This window comes from Hydractinia symbiolongicarpus, chromosome 12, assembly GCF_029227915.1.
Source record: "Hydractinia symbiolongicarpus strain clone_291-10 chromosome 12, HSymV2.1, whole genome shotgun sequence".
NCBI lineage: Eukaryota > Metazoa > Cnidaria > Hydrozoa > Anthoathecata > Hydractiniidae > Hydractinia > Hydractinia symbiolongicarpus.
The window spans coordinates 20,277,994-20,305,731 of record NC_079886.1 but is presented as its reverse complement, the minus strand read 5'-3'; the positions used below and the strand labels follow the sequence as shown (position 1 = coordinate 20,305,731).

General features: G+C 32.9%; 1 protein-coding gene across 1 annotated transcript; it reads left to right on the top strand.

The window, feature by feature from the left end:
- Positions 1-27,685, top strand: LOC130622078 (uncharacterized). The gene is made up of 11 exons (XM_057437471.1): positions 1-244; positions 5,021-5,100; positions 8,413-8,451; positions 9,932-10,191; positions 11,717-11,778; positions 11,995-12,035; positions 14,129-14,206; positions 14,285-14,370; positions 18,567-18,773; positions 19,040-19,289; positions 25,973-27,685. Exons 2-11 carry the CDS (start codon positions 5,065-5,067, stop codon positions 26,120-26,122), a joined length of 1,209 nt encoding a protein of 402 aa, XP_057293454.1. The 5' UTR covers positions 1-244; positions 5,021-5,064; the 3' UTR covers positions 26,123-27,685.
- Positions 27,686-27,738: the final 53 nt, after the last annotated feature.

Here is a 27,738-nt window from a genome sequence, read left to right as displayed (position 1 = left end):
ACGTTCTGCTGATAAACAAGCGTAAAAAAAAGCTGTCCTGAGGACGAGGTTGGCGTCTGGTTAACCTTCCCTTACTAAAATATTGCCCCATTCTTATGATAAAAAGTCGATTCCGTAAGGCCAGGTCGGAACATGGTGGCCAAAAAAAACGAAAGTGAAACTGCATCAACATATTTGAAAAAATGAAGGTGAAAGTTATATTGGTGAAAATGCAAACAGATGCTTTTTAACTAGCGTGCTTTAGGTAAAGCTTTTATTAGTATTTTTATTGTTACTCTCAATTATTATATAGGATTCACAATGCCATAATAGAATAGCATTTTTGTATAACTTGCTAGCTAGCTAGCTAGCTAGCTAGCTAGCTAGCTAGTTGGCTTTAAAAATCACTGACATATGAAATGCTATTTGGCTGTCTGTTTTCTTATCACATTGGCATTTATGATGTTAATTGCTGATTTGAAGTATAAGAACTTAATAATAAAAACGTACTTAACCAATGAACAGATGCTATTGATTGTTGTATTTAAGATCGAGGAGGCCAGGTATAAACTTGCCCATACTTGGATTGGGCAGTAGCTAGCTAGCTATATGCTGTAAACAACTCAGCAATATAATTCAGGTTTGCCAACCTCTAGCAGGCAAATGGCACTTTCATCATGACGCGTTTTGTTTATAATCTCCAGATCGTTAGGCAAAATAATGCAGGTGTCGTGGAACAGCCATTTCAAGCTTTATTTTCAGTTTGAGGAATCTTTTGTTCCTGAAATTAGAATTTAGCCGGCATGTAGTTTAGATTTAGATCATAAATCAGTGAAAAGATGCTTATAGCCACAGTATAAAAGTTTTTAACCATAATTTGACTTTCTTCAGGTCTGCGTTTTTTTTGCCTGTTGATTTTTCTGATTTTTTCCGCTCATGCTCAGGAATCCAATAAAAACGTAAACACTAAAAGTCATCTATGGAATATTTTGCAGGCGTAAAAACTCTTAATTCAGACATGTCGTAATATTTTAATATGCTATTAAATCACCAAAACTTTATTTTGATACATTAATGTTTATATTTCTAGAAAGCTTGTATGATTTCCTACATAATGGCATAAGAATTCTAAAGAAAAAATAAAGTTTGAAGGTTTAAGAGACACGAATAAAAAGCGACCCCTCCTACAAATGAGATCCCATTCACAAAACTTCTAAGTACTCATGTTTGCTGTTTGCTTTTTCGAGATCGCACAAACATTGATCTAAAAACTATTTTAAATTTTTTTCTTAACTTTTTTTACTTTTGGAGATATTTAGTTTGATATATTTTTTTTTGCACAATCTTTTTACCCATGATCTTCAGAAAGCTCATAACTCACGTTCTGCTTAAAGGTTACCTCCCGTGAAAAATCAAGTTGAACTCATATGAAAGAGCTTGAAAGGTTGTCTAGGAATTTGAATATTTTTTTTAAAATTCTTGATTGGTTCTTTAGAATTTGGACTAAGAAGATTCACTAATTATGCAAGATGTCATGAGTATACTCTGCAATGGAGTTAATTTAACTTTTTTGAAAAGCCATGGAGAGTTAAAAATGTTTTCTGGCCATTCACTTTGACGCGTTTTGAACATTTTACATAATTTTTTTTTATTTAGTTTCCATAATTATGCTCAATGCATACTTATGATGTCACAATTTCGCATAATTAGCGCTACTTTTAAGACAAATATCTCGAGAACAGATAAAGATTTTTCAAAAAAATAAAAAGATTTCTAGACAACTTTCAAAGATCTGTAATATGAGCTGCACTTGATTTTGAGAGGGAGGGAACCTTTAAACTCATAAAATAAAATAAAATTGTTTTTAGATCAAACCTTCATCTCACAATGCATGCTCTTCTTCCCAGAGCTTTTAGAGTTTTGAAGTGGTTTAAAACGTAAGAAGTACTCTCTTAAAAAATTAACACGGTGAAAAAGAGCATCTTATACTCCTGCATAAGTAATTGGTTTTTGTGAACATCTACAATCTTTGACATAATACGTGGCAAAAATTTCAAATTTCTATAGAAAGTCCCCCCCCCCACCTTCCCCCCCTGTTTTCATTGCTGAATGCTGGAACAAGCAGGTACAAAACACCCAAGGCGTCCACAATACTTTCCTTCAACACTGAGAAGGGGGAGGGGGCATTTACTGATAATTTTTTGCCACAATATTATGTCAACGATTGTAGTTATGCTGCATGTGTTCACACACATAATTGAGTAGTAAAAATCGAACCCCTGGATGATTATGTGAGGACAAACATTTGATCTTTATATACATTTAAAAAAAAACATTTTGTACCATTGGAAAGACCAGATTTTTTTCCATATTTTACTTTTTGAATAACATTTTTTAAGAAAAAATTTATTTTTTTCCTATACTGAAGCCTGAACACAAATTCTCATTCTTGCTCATTTTTTAAATAGTAGTTACTTAACATATTTTTTGTTGTACATACATTTTGTATGACAAATTTAAAAAACTTGCACAGAAAACTTGCAAAAAAAATAAAAAATTGGACATTAATTATGAGTCAAAACTTTTTAGAGAGACTTCTCTTAATGGAATAGGGTTATGTTATTTATAACGAATTATAAATATCTCTCTTCATTTTTTAATTGCCAAAAATATCATGAGTTAGAGGCTTTGCTCTTCCAACGTTTTAGAATTTGTTTTGCCTTTTATTTCAACAGTGAATATATACAGGAAATCTCACCTTTAATAATGCTTTCTCCATATTGCAGATTAAACAGTGTTTATGTTTGTTTAATGTGTATTTGCTTAGTAACCTTTCACCCCTTGTTGTGATTGCAGCACATGATCTGAAATGATTTTTTTAATATAATTTTGTATTTGTAAATACCTCTTTCTTTCTGAAAAAATTTGCAGATGAAAAATATTTGTTGATTTCGTATTCTCGGTTATGAAAAAAATTTCAGTAATATTTTGAAATAATATTTTTCTTTATTTTTTCTGAGATTGACCCTTTTTGGCTTTCACACAATTTTAATTTCTGGTTTCGAAAAATTTAAATCAGACCTAGGGGAACCTTTATTATCCAATATAAAAAATCAGCTTGTTCTTCTGCCTTTTCCAGTTCACAACCTATTTTGAAAGAAAAAAGTAAATAGATTTAACATTCATTGTAGGGATGTTTAAATTACAAGATTCAACTAGTTGACGCAACTTTAGATGCTTCGACCTGAAGTTCAAACATCTACATGTTAACAGCCTTTGAACTAAAATTTGATAATGTGCTCTTGGTCAGAAAAGAAAGAAAAAAACAATATTACTTATATACCGCCCCTACAATAAATACAATGTTTTGCAAATACAAAAGATGTTATAACGCAAAAATTTCAAAACTTTTATCTACTTCATACATTTCAATTTATCACCACAGCCACCACCATGCAACCATAAATTTTTCATTATTTTACAAATTAATTGCTGTCATTCCCAATGAAAACATCAAATCAGGAGTAAGAAATTTTTTTTAGGGGTTTTCATAAAGAATAGACTGAGGGTTATTTGACGGAATTGAGTGAGGATGCTAAGCTGAAAAGAAGATGCTGTCATAAACTCATGTGCATGTTCCCAATATAAATTCACTCTTCTCCACTGCATCCAGATCTTTTCTCCTACTAGTGTTCTCCATGTCAACTCATTCTGCTCATCACATCCAGAGCTTCTCTTCTGTGATTCCATTTCCTCTTTCACATATCTCACAGGGACCTAAACTTTATGATCTCTAGCTTCTTTTTTATTTCACATTGGTTGTTAACTCCATCGTGACTGTCCGCAGTGCGCCTGAAGCATTCCACTTCTGTTATTCCCGAAGTAATCTGTACTGGTCGCACGGTGCACCATCCTTTATTTCCTTGCACCTGTACTCTATGTACATCCAGGGGCTCACACACATCTTAACACTTTGTGGTTACCAAGTGCAGCCCGGGATCCCTACTAATTCTATTTAACACAGCAGCACTGGTGCGGGTAAGTTGCTTTCACCACTAGTCCTTCTAAAACAAACTTGGCCAGTTTAAGTAATGCTATTGCAGAGCTGTTGCTGCTCGACACTGGTATTTAGCCTCGATAAACCAGTTAGTAAACATAGTATGGGTGACGATGCAGTTAAGTTAAACAAAAAGAGAGAAAAACAAGAAACTAATATCCGGACACATCAGGTCTGGTGGGTAGAAAAACACTTGGCTAGTTAACATATAAATAACATATTTGTAATTACATTTGTTATTTTTAAAAGTGTGCTGGATAAAAACAAATCTTAGAGGAAAGAATGCTAAATAAATATAAAATAGAATGATATAATAAGTTTGGTCAACCTTTCAATGTTTTTAAAAGCCTGTTTACATGTGTTCAAAGTAAAATTTAGTTCACGACACGATAGTACATTTTTTAAATTGGATTTCCTTTTAAATCTTGTTTGCCACTTTAAAACGTTGAAAACTTCATGGAAAGCTCACACTAACATTTTATTTCAATGATAAACTAGTTATCGCACTTTTTCTTAAAAATTATTGTCATAATTTTTTTGTTTTTTATTTCTCTTATATTATACTTGCCTAAAGGCTCGTGAAATATGTAAACAAGAAGATAAATAAATTTTGAAATATTTTTCTCTGCACTGTGAGATAACTACTTATTATTAATGTCATTTTTACTAATGTTCTAAAGTATCCATGACTTTTAATTTGAGGTTGGGGTGCCTAGATCTTAATAGTGTAGGGTGTAAAAAGAACTAAAATGCTTAGCACTGTTTTAAATTGCTCAATTGCAAATGTGACTTCTGTTGACAGAAATCAGCATTTTTTGAGTTACTGATTAACTTTAATGTTAGATTGCTCATTGTGTTGTAACTGCATGTCTAGGTTTTCGTAAAATTCTTCTAAAACCTGTCCCTCCTAAAAATTTTAAGGAAGGCCTGTTTTTTGTATGTACATTTGATAGACATATGTAGACATAAATATTAATTGTTTAGATATTATTGTTTACGAATGGTAGAAAGGACTGGTACAAGAAGAAATGGGTTTGTCATTGTCTGCTGTTCCAACTCTTATTGTAAGTTTGTTTTTCTAAATAAAAAAGGAAAATCTAGACTTTGACTCTTGTTACGAAGTAAGAGAAAATAATCTCACTTTGCTTTGGAAAAAGGATCTTTCTGAAGCGTCGCCCACTAATCAATCTCGGAAAATAATGTCAGACCTTGAATGTTGAAAAAAAGTGAGAAAAGCCATTCTTATAACTAGTCAATCTTACCTAGGCAGTGAAAGATAATGTTTATATTAGAATCATGATCACATTCAGTGCAGACCTTCATTATAAAAGTAATTCACACTGTGTTGATATCCTTGTGGTTTGATCTTTAAAGGGTCCACTGATCATTGATCAGAATTCTACTTCTGCAGAAATTGTTTCATTTCAAAATTTTTATCGATCTGCCTAACACTTTTTAAAAACTTAATAAACCACACAGTTATTATTATGTTGTTCTATTTCTTATTTTCGATAAATTACTTTAATTTTGAACAAATGGCATTGGAGTAACTAACAAACTTTATTAAAAATGTTAAAATCAGAGTTTATTTCATATAAAATTTTTGTAGACATATCAACATACTCTACAAGATGATATTAACAATAAAAACTGAAGCTGTAATTTAAAAAGTTTGCAACTGAGACTTATATCTGTATAATTCATTTGCAAGCTTTTCTTTAAAACAATTTTCATTTACAAATTTTTTATTTAAAAATCGACGTCGTACCGTTGTGTATGGAAAAAGACATACTTTTTTCTGTTACTTTGAAGGAAAATGAACACTTGTTACTTGTGTTTTTTTATTATTATAAGAGAAAAGTAGCTAAAAAATATATGTAGCAACTTCTTAGCAATTGCGGGCATAACATCAAAATTTTGCAAGGCTGAAATAAAAAATATAACCACAACCCTAGCTGTAATATTTTGGATAATTGTCGTGTGTTGCCTATTTCTTGAATTTTCCAAACAAAATCACTGGACCAGGTAGCAGGTGACTTGGGAGTAGGCCAAACAAATAAGTTTGAGAATGCGTTAGCTGCATTTTCCTTAATATTACCTGTAATAATAATTTCAAAGAACTAGGATTGACATTAAAAAAATCTTTACTGTTTATTATTTTTGATTTAACTAAAAACTTTGACATATTAACAGTGTGTATAGGATCTTCGAAATTCTGCTATCTTTTTCATTAATTTTTGTCTTGAGTTGTAGCCATAGAAAAACACCAAAAATAGAAAGAAGCAAATGAAACCATGAAATTACATGTAGATTCTTGACACAGAAAGCAAAATATTCCAACTTTAACCAATACTTAATTATTACTAGGTTTGATAAAAATCATGTTTTTTTTCCCTAGTTCACAAGCATTTGTTTTGTTTTGAGAAATCTCCATCTATATCTACATTTAATTGTTGGTTCCTGGATTGTTCTGTCATCTAACTAAAATTTTGCACCAGCGGGTTGCGTAAAAACACAAAGGGAACTCTTTGTATTAATATTTTGACTGTAACTCTTAATTAAGTTAATCAATTTGTCTAAATTCTCTGTCCCTAATCTTAAGGTTGGTGTCATCAGCAGAAACTTAATGACTTAATTAAGATTCTTTTGTTAAACTTAAATTAAATTTTAATTAAATTTCCTTGCCCCTCATATGAACTTCATAAACCATGGGGGGGGGGGGGGTGTTTATGAGGTTCCCAAAAAGTCTATTGTCCAAAAACAAAAGTTAGTACTGATGTAATATAATTCTAAGTTGATTATTCTTATATATAATATCATTCCTATTTTATTTATCTGTTTAATCACCTTTTTGTCATCAAACGACCTGCAAACAGTTTTAGGTGTAAAAGCAGACAATTCGAAAAATAATGAGGTCACCATAAAGTCAATGACGTCATCAAACATTTATATAAAATTCTATGTATCTCATTAAGGGCTATTTATAATCACATAGGGGGTGGGGGATCTGGGAACCCATAAAAAAGATATGCCCCAAAGTAGGGTTAAAGGGAACCCGAAGTACAAAATGATGTTGGACTTATATTATAGAGCTTAAAAAATTAGCTAACAAGTCTTTTTAAGATTTTTAAAAAGCTCTTTTCGTTCTCAAGATATTCACATTTAAAGAATTTCAGATTTAATTATGCTGCATGAATTATGATGTCATATTTCAGTAATAGCAAATTTGGACATTTTCTTTCATCAGTAAATTTAGACCTGTTAAGGGGTCTCCATTCAAACTTTATCAATGCATAGACATTATAAAGGTTAATTGATAAAAATAATTTTTTTGCCAAGCTCGTCCCAGGCCTCTTATTTTTTTGCTGACGACTCAATAACTCAGGATCTGCCACTTGGTTTGCAATCAAGTTTGTGGGTAAGCTTGTATAACCCCCCTATGTCCTTGTAATTTTCTACAAGATTGTCAAGTTACAATCACACAAATACAAAATGTTGCCTCTGTTAGATATTATCCAGCACATACCTTGTTCATTTTTAAAATTCTTCAAAAAAGTGACAAACCTGTTCTAACACGACTGTAAATACTAAGCAGGAAGATCAGTGATGTGTTAAGAAGTCACAAAGAACCATTAATGGTTATTTGTGTCTTTATAAACTTTGTTGCAAATAATAAATAGTAGGAGCTCGGTATTGATTTGTTCAATAACCTGCAAAACAGTACAAAGTGCACACTGTAACAGTACGCAGTGTTATTATGTGAGTAAACATGGTGGAAAGTATTTAATAGTGTTTTCTAATAACCTAATTATAAACAGACCCACTCGCTGCATCATAATCTCGGACGGCTAAATAATAAGAATCGTCTATAATGTGTATATAACTTAGCACTTATGTAGCGCATGGCACTTCCATGCGCTACAAAAGTATTTAAATCATTTTATTTTATCTTAATTTTATTTATACATAATTTTTCAAGACAAATTTGTTTGTTTGTTGTTTTTATGTGCAGTTGTTGTTTATGTCCAGCTGTGTAAGCAAAATAAAGTGCAGATACTACTAATACTCGTCAGCTAATATTTTATTGTTGAGGGACACAGGAGTATGACTAGAATGTGTTTGCTTGACTAGTGTTGGTAATTGTATTTTAATTTTTAAGCATTGCAACAAAAAAGTAGTAGGAACATTGAGATGTCTGTATGGTAATACTTGAAAAATGACTAAATTATTCTCATTTGACAACAAATTCTGAGGACAAGAAGTGTCGTGTTTAAAAGTGTATATGACTTTTGTTTTCTGTTTTCTTTTCTGTTTGTACTCAATAGTCAAGGTAATTTTAAGCTTAATAACTTGTATTGTCTATCGTTGTTATTTAGAAAAAAACAACAAAAGAAAAGTTGGAGAAAATAGATAAGGTATACTTACCCCAATTATTTGAATGCATTTTTTTTGGCAAAAATTGTATAGCCAATTAAATATAGGCAAATTATATAGAGCCAGTATTATCAGAATATGTAAGTAAAAGATGGGTTCAAGAAAATCCAATTAAAAAAACCCAGCTGTTTCATAATAATTCTTATCCCCAAATTTTCTTTTCTCATTCAAAAGTAAAAATGAAAACAGATTTAATTTAAGAAGAAGACATGTGCTTCTTGTTATTATCCTCGAAAATAAATGCAACGAAGGAATCATAGATACCGTAAATGCGCTTGCCTATTCTGTTGTCTATTTTATTCTTGCTTTTTAAATGATATTAACAAATCGTTTTTAATTTTCCTACTTGAAAGAATTCAAAAAAAACTTTTTAAAACAGGTAATAACCTTTATTATTTCAGTGCATTTTATTTTATATAAGTTATTGTACTTTCTGCAGTTTCTGCAGTAGAAATGTCGCCCCATAGAGAGCAAATGCAATCTTTTAACATTTATTTTTACATTGTTGCGCTGTGAGCAATTTTTTGGCATGTTGAAAAGCATGTTAAAAATCGATATCGAATACCAGTTGAAATGTTTCCACTCAATCTCAAATGGGCTGAAAAGAACAAAAGCGCACTCTCATTAAAATTTTTCTTTGTTTATACTAGAAAATACTGTTACCTTATCAGTAAAAAGAAAGTGCAGTCAAATGAGACCAAATTTTGACCAAGTGACTAACGTTTTTTGCCGACCAACAGTCTCTACCGATTTTTTTATCAGACCCAATATTATTAGCCGTTTCCTCTCTTTTTTTGTTTGTTTTTTTCTCTGTTTTTGTCCGTTGTCAATCTTGGCTGATTTTTTAATTCAGTATATATGAAACCATAACACTAAAAGAGAATACGAAAATCAATCTGTTATCAGTCTCTGCGTCTTACTTGAGTGAAAAAACGTTGTTTAGCTCATGTTTACCCAAGTCCGTTCATACTGAGAAATTGCAAATATACATTTTTTAATCTCTATAATAATAGCCGTATTCCGTCTGTCTGTCTCTGCGCGGAACCCCCGCTGAGTTAGAAAATGATGTTACGGAAACACGAATATCAAATGCGATATATTTTTATCCACTTTGTTGCGACGGGTAAATATAAAGGACGGGCGAAACCGTGGATTTTTCCACGGGCAACGACTAGTCTATATTATAATACCCGTATACGTCTGTCTGTCACGCAAAATGTTAGCTTAGCTGCGCAAGTAGCGAGACGCACGCGATGCGGTATAAAAAGGACGGTGGATTTTTCCACGGGCAAACGACTAGTACTATTAATTATCACTTGTTCTTCCCTTAAAAAATTGTTAGCAATTGTTTAAAAATTTGGTAATTTTTGAGACGATTGTTTCAACTTTATGTATGTGATATTTTGTGTCGTGTCGTTTGCTATTTACTAAAGTTCAACCAGCTTGTTTTTAAACATTTAGGACATAAAAGATCTTGAATCAAGGCTACAAAAATCGTCCCAAAATGAACGACGTGCTTCTTTTCTGCTATCAACTGGGTCTTTGTGTTTGATGGCTGTTATTCTATACAAATTGTATTCGCCAGAAAAATGCCATTTGTTGCCAGATAAATGGGATTCCTTTTTTGATCCTTATGGTTCGCCAAGGCAACGCTGTGAAGAAGAGTTGCAAATGAGATTGTTTGGATTGGTTCTTTTAGGTTTTTTCGGTTTCTTATTTTTGTAAGTCTTATAATTAGGTTATTATTAAGGTTATGTTAGCTTACCAAGCTTTTATTTGGAAACAAAATAGCCAAAAGTATGTGTTTACCTGTTTGATAAATTATTGATGTTTGACAAACATATTTGCAGCCCTCGAGATTAGCCCCAAAACCCGTCGGTAATAAATTGGCGACGACATAGTCGTTTACAGCGGCAATTTCTCGGCAATAATTTGCCGACGCGAGACAGTGAAGCGTCGGCAATTTTGAAAATATTATTTTTTTAAGCTTTGTTAGTCTTACTTACCCTTTAAATATCAGTCTTTTTCAGGAGAGGCGTGTGATTAATCGCACGCCTAAAAATAAAGTTTTCAAAATCAACCTATAAAATCCATTTTGTAGCGTGCGATGGCAGCCCTCGAAATAATTTTTCGATATTCGTCAGACAAAATTTCCGCTACATTTCTTCGGACAAAACGTCTGATAGATTTTAGTATTGGTGGAAAACTTTTAGTCTCAGAATTATTGAATAGTCCTGGTCCTCTTAATCCACGAGCAAGTATATTCATAGCCAACCTGACTTAGTTAAAAGACTACTGACTTAGTTAAAAGAACTACGTAGACATAAATCTCTTTTGCCTGGCCCCTTCGTCGGTGGCAACCAGGTCTTACACAAGAAATCCAGCCATGCGGTTCTTAACTAATGCGGAGGTGAACGCCGACAGAGCACGGATGAATCAAGTCTGCAAAACTGCACTTACAGGCGGAACAGAGATTTTATCATGGATTTAATTGTAGATAATTTCTTCCTTTTACAAAACAATTGGAAACCATAGCAGGTCCGAATTTAATAGATTTTCTTTATGCCGGAAGTGTTATTCAAACAATATTAAAAACGAAACATACGTGCGTTAAAAAATAATTTCTGTATAAATTTTGTTAAAATGTAGTTAAACTTTTCGAATGAATTTTGAAGTTTCATTTAAGCCATGTGGTTAAAGATTTTCTGTAATTTGAAAACGGAGCATATTTTTGCCTATTTGCTAGTGATGACCTGAAAAATAAACAATAAATATAAAAGTGACAGTATAGTCATGCATACTATTTCGGACATGTAGAAAAGAAAGTAAAAATTGAGAGAGTGGCTATACGTAGACGCTCGATCATCGGGTTTGGGGTTCACGATTCAAAACGTCCCCCACTTTTCTACCGGAAAATGAAAGCGCAACAAAGATTAGCTTCGGCAGTTTTTTGCCGTCGCGAAATGAAACCACGACAGCAGTTGCGATTGCAATTGCCGACGCTAATTTCGAGGGCTGATTATTTGATGCAAAACATTGAATTTTAAGACATTAAGTTTTGTGATTTCAGTTTTTTACATTGGTTAAGGATTATTTGTTATTGCAAATTCTAAATACTTTCTAACTTTGCATTTTGTATATATATTTCTAATAAATCTCATAATAAATTTGGATATCGTTTAAAATGATTTTTTTGGACTCAAATCTTTCTGGGAAAAAATTTAGGAATTTTTATATTTTTTTTAGGGTATATATTCTTAAATTATGTCTGATACCTTTCGTCTTTGATAATCTCAGAACTATGTATAGTAAGTTTACTTTGTGTTTTCCTAATTGCAATGTTATCATCCTGCACCTTCATTCGATGGCTAATATTTGTGATAGCAATGCTTAGATATCAGTGCTAGAAGACGTTTTGCTCATTTTAGTTTATAAGTGTTTATTCTTTCTTACTATAGCGACAGCTTTGACAATGTGTAATTTATACATTAGTTTGCATTAAAATCTCTGTTGTTTTGTTGTAGCCAAGAAACTAGGAAACAAACGCAAGGAAAGAAAAGAAATTGTAAGTAAATTATTCATCACTTTGCAATGCATTTAACCCTATTCGGTCCGGGAGGAGGGGCGGGATTCCCCCCCCCCCCTGAGGGTTTTTTTAATAAATCCTTATTGCTATGTTATATGGCTATGAAACTTACTGAATTTCAATATATATCTATTAGATACCTGCATACCAAATTTTTAGGTCCCATACCTTTCAGAGGCTTTGTTATTGGCCATTACTCGAAACTACCCCTAAAAATCTCTATGAAATCCTTATAATGGGGAACATTTAATAACTCCTGTTATGATTATCCTTAGAACTTGAAACTTGCAACTAAACTTTGTTTTATTAAGAAGAACAAGACGTATGATATACGCAAACAACCTCGCGAATAAAGTTTACAAAAAGCTGTCTATCAAATTGGGATTTTTGTTGCGAAGTTAGACACGACATATTTTACTATTCAGATACGCAATAATATTTGTTACACACTTATTTTTCAAAATTGATTTGTGAGACCTTCCTGAACGGAAAATTCCTCGAACTTTTAATTTTAGATGGGTCCGTCTTGGGTGAACCGACTGACAGGAAGAAGAAAGACCACAAACCCACAAACCCCAAAATTTGCGAAATTTATTAATTCAGTTAATTCTGCCTACATTCACTTTTAAAAAGTTTGGTAGAAACACCTTTATTTACTAGTTAGTTAAACAAGTGTTTTGAACACTTGTCTTATCTTTTTAAGAAAGAAAAAATAAAAAAAAAGTAAAAATAGTTACCAAGATGAGATTCGAACACACGACGACTCCCGTGTCGGTGCTCAGGGAGGCAAAAATTTCCATTCTTGTAGGACACATTTGCGTTTTAATACAAGCTCACGAGCTTGTAATCATCTTGCATATTTTGGACACGTGATTAATCCGATTTCCCGGTTTTGTCGAATTTTACCCGAAAATCGGAAAAACCGGGTTTTCGGGTAATTTTTGGCAATTTTTTATGCAATCCACGTAAAAATTGCAAAATATGTTAAATAACTTAGCTATTTAGCTGTCAGAAACTTCAAACAGAATGCAAAAATTCGCTCTGGAACAAAAGTAATTAAATTTTAAGCAGATAATGGCATTTTCAACAAATTTCTAGCTTCTGATGACGTCACAGAAAATGTGATGACGCAAGCAAATGTTCGTTGCCGCCATTTTGTTCCTCTTATGATGTACTATAAGTGTGCCAAGTTTGATTCAATTTGAACAACCCTATGAAAAGTTATTAAGGGGGGCCTCCTTAATAACTTTAACCTCTCCCCCGGTCATAGTATGTTTGAAAAACCCCGGACCAAATAGGGTTAAAGGTTGGGATGTAGGGGTTGACAGAAAACTGTCTGTAAACATAGTTACATAAAATAGATATGAAATACTCAATAAAGCATTTATTTGTAATGACAGAGTAAGTGCCAGCGTTTATTAGTAATGACAGGTGTTGACATGATACAACTGCTCTCGAATAAGTACCCACCCCTTTTTAGAACTCTTAAATTGGCGCCCATCTAGAGTAAGTGCCAGCTTTTATTACTAATGACAGGTGTTGACACAATACAACCGCTCTCTGGTTATCAGGTGCTTACAAAGGTGTTGCTAAGGAGATATTTGGGTCCAAGGGAAAAAAATCAGACCAGATTTGAAGAATATATCGATCCAGAAAAAATGACGTAATTTCTAATCTAAATGACGTCATTATGTTTTTTTTCTTCTATCATCTATCAATGTCATATTCTAACCATGTACTGAGTTTAATGACATGAACATTTAAATTTAAAAACGTTTTTTTACTAATATCATTAAGCAACCGTCATCAAAAATGATGATATTGGGATCAAAGTCGGAATACCTGTTACATATAACATATCTTCTGTTTTTATATTTTGCGACCAAAGACAAAAACGAGATTTTTTAATAAGCACCCACACTAAATAATCACCTGATGTGCATTAACAGTATAAATTATATCTTTTTTAGTTGCATTAAGTTATATTTTATTAAAATTTCCACCAAAAAATATATAGTAGTTTTTATGTCAGATTGGTTTACTTTTGCTCAAGTGAAGCTCTTTTATTATAGTTAAAAAATGTAATGATGACACACAAAGCAACTCAAGAATTATTACAAAAGTTTGATCCAGCGCAAACGCCTGTGAAGGTGTGTACACTTTACCTTACTTCTTAAAACTTAAAATGCCATTTTGTTCTATGTAACGTCAAATATGTGTGGTTTTAGCCTCCTGCTACTTCGGAATCATTCACCAAAAATGACGATTCGAGGAAGATCCTGGACAAGAGGAGTGAGGAAAACAAAGAACTTACGTGAGCACAATTATTTAATTATATATTATGTTTTAAAAGGATGCAGATATTCTTCAACCCTATTCCTGCTGAGCCATTTGGAACTTCTTCAATGCATAAGTTCATTAGACATAAAAGTTACTACAGGAAGTGCCCAGGCCTTAACATACAACTTAGCCAAAAAAGTAAGTTAGACTAGACCTTAGGACCATATTAAAATAGCAGTCATTATAGATCGTGGGAAAATAAATAATGTGTGAGCATTTAGATATTTTCCCGAAATGAAAAAATATTTTTATAAAAAGCTGTAATTCGTATAACAACGTATACGTTTTTTAGGAAACTGAAAATCTATTAACAAGGTTCGCTTAAAAAATCAGTAAAAGTGATAAAGTGACCAATTAGTGACGGAATAAAATAGAATTAAGAAAATAAGAAAAGTTTCCTAGAGGCTTTCAGTCCGTTATTTAAAGGAGGCCTATGTTTCTCAGGAATGTAATAAAGTGGTAACAAAATGATTGCTAAACACACCGAACTTTTCAATAACCAATAAGCCCATGAGAATTTATACTGACACAATCCTCTCATTTAGACCTTTAGATAATATTGTGTCAAGCTAATATGGCCAAAAAGACTCTTTTTGAGTCCTCCTCTCCACAATAGTCAATAAGCTGGGAAGTTCAATCCGAAATACCATTAGAGTAATCTCTGTAAAAGCCGTATTCGCTTAACTGAGTAGTAAAACACGATGCAACTAACATAAGGCGTATTAGTTAAAAACATAAAAAAGGCCAAAACTACAATAGTGCCAGCGTGGAAATATTGTGTATCCGCCGGCTCAGCCTTTTCTTGTTAAATACGACGCGTATCTTAAAAAAAACCTATTTCAGTTTTTAGGAGAATAAAAACATGGCAAAAGAAGCGCATGAGTTGAAACTCATGAAACGGAACTAAAAAAATAAAGAGGAAAGCATATATAGTTCTAGTGCACTGCACTTTTTTCTCATGGACATTTAAAATTGAAAGATGAGATTACTGGCGTTTGTAGCAAGGTGGTTTGCGGCAACTATGTTCAAAAAATCGAGAAAAATCGCCATAAACTTTGTTGACAACATCTCGAAGAAGCGATCTAAGAATTTGAACTCGTAATAACACTGCAGCTGGTTTTGTATTCATGGTTATCAAAGTAGGCTAACTATTGAGTAATTTAAAGAAGGGTGCATGATTTAAGGAATGATGCCATTTTGCTCTGCGAAAAGCAATTTTAAGTATAAACAATAAAATAATTTTTGTAATGGACAGTTAAGTTAACAAATCCAAGTATATTGGTGTTTTACTTGAACTGAATTTACATGGATATTCATGCAAAAAAATCACAAGATGTAGCTGCATCAAAATTGGAGTTGACACATTAGCTATCTACTCGACATTCTATTTCTTTGTGATGTTATACTGAATGTATGTTATGAGGTGTGAGGAAACATATTGTTGTACAATAGCGTTTATCGAAAGAATGACAATCATGCAAATTTGCTCGTCTTTGTCCATATACATAAACCTGTGGTTTATTTAACCACTATATATTTAAAAAATATTTTTCAAGCCTAAAAATACGATAATTTTGACGAAGCATTAGAGTTGTTATTAATTTTTAAAATTCGATGTGGGATTTATTCTGACTAATGGTGTAGCACTTAAAATTAAGTGTGGATTTACCCTATTTCTACGTAATTTGCAGTCTCTAAGGTTTCAGAGAAATTCTGAATGTGCTGAAGTTAGATGAAGTTGACACATTTCTTTCAAAACTGGTTCGTTAAACATGGCTAAAAAATGGTATCCTGATTTACCAATTTTTATTTGTTTTCCTATGGATTTTTGCACTGGCTAACAACTAGTAAATTTAATTATTGTATTTTTTTTTAAAACAATTAGTATTTTGTATGCTGTTTATAACTAGCATATAAAATGAAATGAAGTTTATTGAAAACACACAAAAAACAACAATATTATGGTTTTGTAAAAAACTATATATTACTAATAAATGAAAAATACGAAACCTATCACTTAAAAACTGATGCATACTAAAAAAACTATAGAGAGGCCCTTTATCGAGTTTAAGGAACAGAGCAGTATTGACAATCCAAGAAGAATGTTGTTTTGACTATATACTTTTGAAAGAGGTAGGATCAAATATATTATTTATATTTGCTATCAGCTATATACTGTAAAAACAATAAAATTAATGATAATAATAATAATATTTTTGGTGATATTTTCATGCCCTTTGTTGGATAAAGAAAATTTAATGGTAATGAACACACCTGATGTTGAAAATGCAGGGGAAAGTGGCTAATGATTGATAAAACTTTACTCACAAAAAGTCACTTATAAGCTTCTTATTGCCTTATAGAGGTTAAATAGAATTGCGGTTTTTGTGAGCTAGCTAGCCCTTCAGTTTATCTTGCTTAAAGAGTAGTTGAGTAAATTCAAAATTTTATCGAATTAAAGTTCTAAATCATGCAAAAAGCACTGGTCTTAGAGATGAGCATGTTTTTCGAAGCCTTACCGAACATTTACATTTCGTATGTCTAAAAGCAAAAGTATTTAATGTCACATAAGTCATCCAGCACATAGCTACGCCGCTTCTACAATGCGACCCAGGTGTACAAAAGCATTGTTTAATTTGCGTATGCAGTATTTCTTTTTTCTGCTGAAAATTATTTCATCTCTAATAATACAAAGACTGTGTCTGCGTGTCTGTCTGTCTGTAACAGGCGAAGTAGATGTGTTCATTTTCCTTTGATGTAGCCGAAAAATGTATGTCTCAAATGTTCTGACGTTACGGCGCGACGTTAATATCACTACTTTAACGTCAATATCCTAACTTATATTAATAAAGCCGTTACAGTGCACTTAAAACTTTGAGGCTAAATAACATGTGAACGAGGTGATGTAATTTTAGTCAGTCATGTTTCACCGCCTGGTACGAGTTTGGGTAACTTTCCCAAACTTGGGTCCCCAAATCTGTTTCAAAATAAGCGGATTTATGACGTCATCAAAAAGTCTTTAAACCACAATATCTCTGCATCCGTTTGTCAAAAGTACATAATCCTACACATTTTCTTTATCAGCAATTCAAGATCTATACGATGAAAGCAACGGGTATACAATTTCCAAAGAAATTTTTTTTGTGCTTTTGGTAAAATTTTTACACCTCCTTAACCATTCGTCAAAAGTTACATTTTGTACATCAGCGTTTCGAGCTCTACACAATAGGGGCAATGTTTAAACAAATTTCCAAAAACTCTTTGTGTATTGACGTGTTCTTGCTGACGTCAGGAAAATTTTTCTGCGTAACTTTTTTTAAAATGCTCATGCTCACATACATTATTTTAATCAATCAATTAATCTGAGTTTCAAGCTCTTTACAATAGATGATTGTGAGGTGACAAAACAGTTGGCTGTGATGATAATAATTGTCTAATGACAAACAGTAGTAAAATGTCGAGGTCTGACCCTCTAAAGGTTTTGCATCTATGCAAAATCACCCTTATTACAAGAATTTTTATTAAATAAACCATTAACCATAGCACGACAACATTAGGAGCACAGTACAAACATTTATAAAAAATATAGACACAGCATTGTCTTTTTTAAACTCTTAAATCTCCCTAACCGAAGACAAAAGCCGCAATCCTATGCATAAATTTAATCAGCGTTTCATGCTTCACACAATACAGGTTAATAATACGTCTTCTGTCTGCCCACGCGTCAAAATAGTACCGGAGTAGCGATAACTTCTTTGAACGTGCCGCGAAGTTAGCAAACCAAGCAGGGATTTGATTTAATTAAAAACCTCAATATTTTAAGAGCAACATAAAGTTCCATCCAAGGCGTTTGAGGGACGATCTAATGCGGTGGTAGTCATTTTTGTTTTTTATAAATACTTTTTATTTATTTTATTTGTTTGTGTTTTTATGGTTAACACAAAAATACTAAGGTTTAGCTACACGGAGTGACAACACTGTTTAGCTACACGGAGTGACAACAGTGTTTTTATTTAAACCGAAGTTGCGGTTTAATTTGGGACTTTTTACAGGAACCTTTTCGAATGACTATGGATCACCCAGCTAGTCCTATATAATTAGCTTCGTTATCTTTAATGCGACGACAACGTAACCAGCATTTACGAAATACGCTTACATTTGCTTTCTTAGGATATTGCCACCTGATTCGATGCTTTCATCTAATGAGCGCTACCCTCCACATTGGCCGTCCACTCTCCTTTCATTTGAGCATGTTTTGATAGAAGTTAATCCCGAAAAGCGAAGAATTATTGAAACAAAATTTAAGGAAACTATGACAGAAAAAGTTGTTGCCATCCAAGAGATATGCAATAAAGAACTTTTCGATAAGTATGAATGGTGAGTAGATTTTTTTTTTATGGCACAGGTGTCCCGTTCCTGATGCTGAATAAAAGACGTGATCTCAACTTGCGTGAACGCAAAATAAATCTAATAGATCATATTCTTCTGTTACATTTTGGAGTGGCCTTTAACGTATTATTTTCTCTAGTTCGCGTTATATAGACCTTCGTTTTTTGTTGGCATAAATAACACTCTTCGTAAAGGTTTGTAAAAGCTCACTTGGCATATAGTTCGTTTTGGAAACTTTGTTGGTTCTAATTTAGCCAAAAAAGATTGATGAAGGAAAGAACTTCTAATCTTAATGAAATGCAACTATGGCATGGTACAAAGCATTCGGCCGTTAAACATATCGTCTGTCAAAACTTTGACTGGAGATTATGCAATAAGGGAGCTTATGGTGAAGGGTCGTATTTTGCTAAACAAGCAAGGTACAGCCATTCATACGTTGATGTCAACCATAAAAAGGAAAGTTCTATGTTTCTGGTTGATGTATTGGTAGGTGATTATTGCACGGTAGGTAAATGTATTTAAGTATTTCATCACCTTAAAGGAGAATAGAAACTGGTGCAACGTAATTAGTTGAGATATTAACTCTTATATCACAAACAAATATTTCCTCAACAAACGAGACTTACCTTAAGGTTGTTGTTAATTTTGTGACTAAATTATTCTCAAGTTGGATGAGAAGTGAGAAAGAGCGCGCCTGCAAATCAGGATTCACAGCGCTGGCAGCTCACTGTACGGTCAAGGCAATGATGGATGAGAATAGAGGTGGGCAAACCAACCATTTTGGTTAGCACTCCGTCTTGGAAATAATTTACTCATAAAATTATCAACAAATTTCAATTTTGATGAGTCTCGCTTTGGGGGAAATTTTATTTCATAAATTATTCCCAGACTCCTAAGAGTGAGATGAGATTTCACAGTTGACCGACAGTGAGTAACTAGTTTTAGTGGAATATGTTAATAAGATATAAATAGTAAGACAAGTCCTTTCTTCTTAATGTGAATCCTTTATTTACATTCAAAATATTTCACCATTTGCAAGGTTATAGTAACAGTTTAACAATTATCGTTCTATGTTCGCCAGCAACGGTGTAAGTCCGGTAACTTCGGTAACAGAAATTTTATAAGACGTAATTAACATCGGTAACAGATATTCGATAACACTTTTCCTTCGGCCATCCAGCATAATCAAGTATTTTAGGTAGCAGCAGATCTAGACAAATGTGGAGTAAAAACGTTCGTATTAATACCAGTATTGTGTCCCTTGAAACAGAGTTATATGGTTTAATTAAGCTTACAAACAGCTTTAACGAGGACCTAAGCTTGGGTGTTCTCATCAAATAACAGTTAAGATTTTAAAGGACAAACAATTTAGCTTCCTTAAATGCTGTAAATTGTAAGGGGGGCATCTGCCTGGAAGGACGTGTTTGTTTTAGTTTTACTGTAATAGGTATAACTAACTTATCCTTTAAGTTTATTAATCATTTATATCAATGGCATGTACAGTTTGGACCCCTGGAACTAGCGTGATGAGGAGTGCCAGCTTTGGTTCCAAAAGAGCTAGCTCTAAATTTCTTTGGATGTGGTAGAGATCGGAAATAGTTGAATACGATACAAACATCCCATATAACAATTTTGTTGGAAATACTGGTTTTTTTCAAAGACACCCTTCATATATATTTTTACAAGTGGTAGTTGTCCGAAAGGGCAAGAATCAAACTGCAATATTGATGATAATGCACTACATGCAGCGTTTATTTGACAACAGGATTTCCTGCTTCACAAAATAAGGACAGATAACGAAGTACATTCGGTATAGATGGTTGAAGGTAATCAATGTTGTTTTCTGATGTATAACTTTTCCATTTTTTAAGAAATGGCCTATCTTGTTTTTTTGTTCCAGTCCTCCAGCTAGACATTAGTAGGTTTATAGCTGTGCTGTCAAGGCCTTGTTTTTAATATTTTTCCCTGACACCAGACATGCTACAAGAGTCAGTTTTTTTTCCAAAAGGGGTGAAGGGAGTCTGGAGATGAAATTAGTATCACGTTGTTTTGTGCTTACGATATAAAAATTGGGTCCTTGACCATTATTCTTACCATTGTTGAATACCATGGCTGTGTTGGCCATTTTGAGCAATCAGAATTGCTTTGGATTTGTCTGTTTGTAATTTTTAGAGGAAGACTGAAAGGTAGAAAAATATAAAAATTATTTTGGTGCCAATTTACAGAAAAAGCATTGATAAATATTGCATCTGGGTCAGGTTTAAACAAATTGTATTTTTGTAATTGATTGTTTAACCTAGTTGCAAAGCAATCGATATCAGGTAAAAATTAATTATAGTTTTAGTTATGTTTAGAGAAATATTGCAGTTGAGTTTCCATTAACTTTTCTTTTAGCAGTTTTTTGAATTTTCTTTTATTAGCACCAAGAATATATGCACAAGTTATCCAGATGTCATATTTTTTACACAGGTTCCAAATTTTATGGCAAAGAAGGTCACACGGTAGACTTTTGCTGCTACCATCTTATTGATAGCACCAATAGCCGTTATGTTATCACAATTAATGTTTTTGTTTGCCTTGTAACTGCTATATAAAGGATTTTGCTGTAAGGTGAATAGCACACATCTCCTTGATATTTTGTGGAATAAAGCCTCATTTTTGGTCCAGGAGTCACCTATCTGATTTTTCATGAATACTCCTCCCCATGCCAAATCAGAGGCAATAGTAAATATTTCGTCCCATATTGGCGGGACATGAATCCAATTTTCTAGGATGTCAGTCATCACTGCAAATCAGTCATACCCTCTGCAGAAATATAGGCATCAAATTCACCCTGATTATCCTTCAGGGCTATTATTTAGTCATTTTTCGGTATTATTGTGCTCCAAATTGGCTAACTCCTCAGGAAACTTACGGACAGACTCCAAAAAGTTATTTTACAAAGCGCACCAACCTGAGTTGTAATAAAACCTCCTGGTTTATTTTATTCGTTCAAGGGAAGGATCCACTTTTGAAAAAAACTGTTTAAATTTTTTTGGTTGTATTTTCGTCGGTATAGCCTCGCTTTGGTGATTTTGCTCATTTTTTTAATTTAGACAAGTCCATATGAATAACTAAGCGATTAACTGTAAACGGTTTCTTTTAGGTCGTCGCTATATTATCTGTGAATTAAAAAAAATTCCGATAACGCCACATACCCCCAAATGGTGCAAACTGTAAAATACGGCGTTTTTATTGATTTTTCGTCATTTTCGGTACTTTGACGTCATTTTCAAGACGGTGTAGGATTTTTTCCCCGTCATATATAAAAAAAGACGCGCAAAAACTGCGGGGAATAAAAACCATTATGTAAAAACAAAAAAAAATATCATAGCAAACGCTTTTTTGATGCGAGCTGAAGCATTAAATGGAATAAGAAATATAAGTCATTATCACTGTGACTTGCGTTAATAGCGATTTTTCTTGTTGTATCTATAAAATTCGTTTTGAGAGAAATTCCAAGGAACTTAATGCATTTTTGTTAAAAAGAAAAAGTAAAATAGTAAAAGAAGGGAAAAATTCAAATAAAAGAATGATAGGTATATATTTTTTAATTTTAATCATTCACCTCCAACATATGTCCATTCAGGCAATTATTACAAAAAATAGCAAAAAACAACAACCTTAGGTTCGTAAAATTGTAAAGATTATTTTACACAAAATATATCAACGAGTTGTTTCTAACCAAATCAAAACAGAGATGACAAACCAATCAAGAAAAAACGACATAGTTTAGATCCAAACAAATTGAATTTCAAACATCATGGTCTATTTGAAGAAGTGTTAGGAATGGATATTGGTAGAAGGTATATCTTCATGTATATATCTGTTAAAATTTGGGCTGAACACATTTCCATTTATTTTATTGTGCAATTTTAAACAGCAAAATAACTTGTGTCACATATTGATTTATTTCTTCTTGCAGATAAATTACTCCCATTTGGCTTAAAAATCATATGGAAACATACATATACTGGAAATACAGTTGTTAAGGGCTTTTTTGAGGATAATAGTGTTGATTTATCAAAATTTGCTGTTAATTCATGCAAATATCCTCGAAAACAAGAAAATAAAAAATAATTGATAATGTATAGTGCCAACATTGTCCCTTGTCCACAAATCTAAGTAATTTGGAGCAAATTATTCCTATTTTTTTCGACAGTTAGTCGATTTCTGTGAGTAGGACGATGTTACCTAAAACACATTAGGCTCTTCAGAACACTTTCAGAAATATGTATTTTACAGTAAGAGGATTCATATACTCTAGCATTTGTACTTAATCAACTTAACGTTCCTTGCTCAGAAAGAAAGATATTGAGGACTTTTTATCTTTTACAGATGAAAGTGAATCATAGCTGTGCCAATATCTTACACATCAAAAAACTACAACAAGTATAGCTGTATTTGGTAAAAAAATATACTAGGAAGTTAATACTCTTAAAAACATATCTAGTTTCCTTGACTGGCTTTATACGCAATAATCTTGTATATGCAAAACTGAGAAGATTATAGCTAGCTAGCCATAGTTTAAAAACGTTCAAAGTTTCTTTTATCTAAAAGCTTTTTATATATGGAGTATATAAATCAGATTAGTTCAAATTATTTTGAGATGTTGCTTGTATATCTGCATCCTAACAAAAGAGAATACTAGCTAAACTGCTTTTCTAATTAAGCTACTCTTTTGTACAGAGGCAGCATTTGACCCAAAACAATTTAGCTGAATAATTTGCAGTGATGTAAGAACTACATACATGAAGAGTTTATAGCTAGCTAGCTGGAGCTAGCATTATATATAATTCTGACTAAGCTAGCTAGCTAGCTAGCTATAGTCAATTTAGGAAAGTTCAAAGTTACAGAATAAATAAATAATATGACAAACCTTGTTTTTTCTGTGTAATCACACCATTTTTGTAAACACAAAAAGACATTAGTAAAAATGGCGGCACCTTCCTGTCTTCTTCACAACTTGAAACAACAAAAACACGTCAGATAGAATTTATGGACAGTTTTATAGCTTTAGTCCTTCTTTCAGTTAGGGTAATTTTCATATTAACAGAGTTAATAACATATCCCAAAAATTCAATTTTTGGTGTGGGAATGATTTGTGATTTGACTGGATGTATTATAAATCCAAGTGAGTAAAGAAATATGACAGTTTCATGGAAGGATTGAAAACACAAATGCTGCGTTATATTTGCAATAAAGAAATTACCAATGCAGCCAAATAAGTTATGTCCTCTCTGTTGTAGATGTGCCTTGATGATAATGAGCATATTTTCGTCACATGTTATGGATTTCCACTGAGGGAATTTTTGGAGATCTGTCCACCTTGAAAACATTGTACTCAAAAATCACAATATTCTAAAAAATCTTTACAAACCTGATTCGTTTCCTGTAGTGGTGTTGTTGCTGCTGTTGTTGGAAGAGGACATCCCCTTCCGGCCTTTCCCTAAAAAAGGACCACTATTTCTGTTATATTATCTGTTTTGTGAGCCGTTATTTCTATAGTATGGCTTCTTGTTTCTATAACGGTTTGTATTCCTCATTTTCAATTCTTTAATGTGCTCAGGCAAGTTGTCACTAAGTAGGTTTTTGTGTAACCTTAGTAGACACCGTAGTTAGGTCCTTATACTCTTCTCTCAATACAAAGAGTTTTTTGCTTTTTGCACAGTTCAGTATTTACATGGCCTAAAAAGGCAATCAGGTCAGCAGGTTTTTTGGATCAGACTTTTCCTATTCATATTTTCAGAACTAAGGATCTCATTGGCTATGGAAAGTGATGCGCAGAAAGCACTTGTAAGGCTTCTCTAAGTTTGAGTCATTTTTACGTCTGACCCTTTTTGCATACTGGACAACATTTGCCAGAGTTCGTCATCCCTCTGAGTCTGTTCAGGCTCACATTAACTAGCTTGGAACTCCTCCCCATTCTGAGATGTATAGAGTTCTAGTTCCTCCTCATATGGCTGGCTGAGAAGCAAGTATTCTTCATCCTGAGGGGCATCATTTTCTCTCAGAGGAAAATTGTTTAGGCTCACACGAGGAGCTGAGATTACTTTAGGAGGAGGAGTGGAGGCACTTGCTTTTTGTTGAGAAGAGGTCAAAATTTTAGTGTGCTTTCTTAGCCTTAGAATTTAATTCGGGCCCCTCTCACTTTTTTTGTGATAACTTTTCAAGTACGCCATATTGTGGGCTAAAATCTTCTGACTTTTCACCAAACTTAATAAGCTCCACGAGTATATAAAATGTTTTGATATGACGTCATACCTGTTGTCACACATCTGTCAACAGGTGGTATAAAAAAGAAATAAAAAAATTAATTGTCAAATTCCCACAAATACTACATAGAGCAGGGATTTTCTCGTCTGTTGTATTCATTTTTTCTAAAAATAAAGGTAAAAAGTAATACTTATGTTTGATATATATGGGTTAAGCTTTGTTTTCGTTGGTCACTAGTGGGCTGCCATCTTGTCTCTTTGACGGATATTGCTATACTGACTTGCAGGTCGCGCTCCTTCTCACTTCACTCTCAAGAGTCCGGAAAAATTTATGAAATGAAATTATGTTTTTTAAGAGGAGATTTAAAAATTGCACTCGTTTCTCGGTAGAAAATAAAAATATAGCATATATTCCGTGTAGATTAGTCACAGTGATCAATCAGCCAATCACAATGCGAGAAAAACTTTAACCATGTGATAAGTGCGTATATATTTTCAAATTTGTCATGATACAATGAAGTAGACACCATTTTTTAGATCGATTTAATATTTTATATGCACAAAACTTATACATTACATGGATTCTAAAATGTCTAGTTCATTTGCGAAAAGCTGTTTTAGCATAAATATAAAGTTCAGAGCTCACTCGTAGGCTAAGAGTTTCCCGTTTTTTACATTCTGTGTATTCCTTTATTCCCGTGTAAACATTAAATCCTGGCCATCTTCTTTTATATGACTATATATTCATTCCCCTTAAGTTGGACTTTTAGTGTTTGGTAGCTTTCAGCTCATACAGTTCTTTTATCCTGGCGTCGTTGTTAACTTTCAATGTTAGTTCTTAAAACAGAATTTTATTGTGTGTAAATATTGTTAATTTTGTTGCAATTTTTTTTAAAGTATTGTAGTTTTAAAGTTTTTAGTTAAACATTTTAGGGCTCATCTTCTTATAAAAGACCGCCAGAAAAGGAAAGGCATCCCCTCTATGACAGTTGTGTCGACAATATGAGCAATCCAACGATATATGTTATATTTGAGCGAGACCAGTTCTACCCCAGATACTTGGTAACATATAAAAGAAATTAGTGTTTGCATTCTTGTTTCCGCTTAATATAAAGTTACTTTTTTTATTTTTTATATTAGTTTTTATATACTTCGATGTTGAGAATCGCAATAAGTTACGAAAGTTTTGTTGAACGAAACATACCTTTAATAGCAGATGCATTTTGTTCAAAATGGTTGCCTCGCAGCGATTAAATCTTCTAGTTTTTACTACAATTTTTAAAAGCACGCCCTTCTCTCTAAATGTGAAATGCATGTTTTTATTTATTTGTTTTTTAATTTTTCATTTAAGTTTGCGTTCTATTTCTGCTTCTTTTAAAGATGCTATACTTCTTGTGCGGTGTGATTGCTTAATTCAGCCTTCTTCAGCCGACTGAGTTGACTAATGTAAAAATGACAGTGAATTCGTTGCTTTCTTGGTTAAAGGATAGATACAAAAGCAGAGGGTAATTGGCTGACTTTCTCGCATTTTGCAGAAAAAAAATTTAATCGAAACATTATTTTGCATATAATTTTGACCAAATAAATCCTTGTTGCCTAGTTTTTTGTTTAGTTAAATTCTTTAACACCCTTTAGTTATAATTTTTTATGACATTTTGCGTGTTATTATACCTAGCCACTCAGCTATGAGAAGCTTCCCACTGCAGTTTGTTCGGGCAGAAATGTAACGCATGAATTTTTATGCTAGTAGTTTAAAGTTGTTTTTGTGACAGTGGCTAGTTGTGTGTAATCATAATTTGCACAATATAAATTTTTGATTATGTAATTGTAAATTGCACACTGTTTAATTATATAATACTACTTTATACTATAAACCTATTCGGTCCAGGGTTTTTCGAAGTTATTTAACATAATTTCCGATTTTTACATAGATCACATAAAAAGTTGCCGAAAATTGCCCGAAAATCCAATCGGATTAATCAAGTGCAGGCATGCAGGTGTCTGATAGATAAATATTGAATCTCAGTAAGCATCATAGCTATGCAGCAATAATGAGTTATTAAAAAAAACCGTCGGAGGTGGCGGAATCTGACGGTTTCTTTTTATAAACTCCTTATTGCTATGTTATAGGGCTATGAAACTTACTGAGTTTCAATATTTATCTATTAGACACATGCATGCCAAATTTTTAGGTCCCATACCTTTCAGAGGCTTTGATATTGGCTATTACTCGAAACTACCCCTTAAATCCCTATGAAATCCTTATAATGGGGAAAACTTAATAACTTCTGTCAGGATTATCCTTAGAACTTGAAACTTGCAACACAACTTTATTTTATTAAGAATCATTTTCGGGCAATTTTTGGCAATTTTTTTAAGCGATCCACGTAAAACCCGGAAAATATGTTAAATAACTTTTATTTACCTTTCAGAAACTTCAAACAGAATGCAAAAATTCGCTCTGGAACAAAAGTAATTAAATTTTAAGCAGATAGTGGCATTTTTAACAAATTTGAAGCTTCTGATGACGTCACGGAAAATGTGCTGACCCAAGCAAGAATTTATTGCTGCCATTTTGTTCCTTTTATGACGTACTATAACCGTGCCAACTTTGATTCAATTTGAACAGCCCTATCAAAAGTTAGTAAGGGGGGGGGGGGGGGGGCTCGAAAAACCCCGGACCGAATAGGGTTAAAACA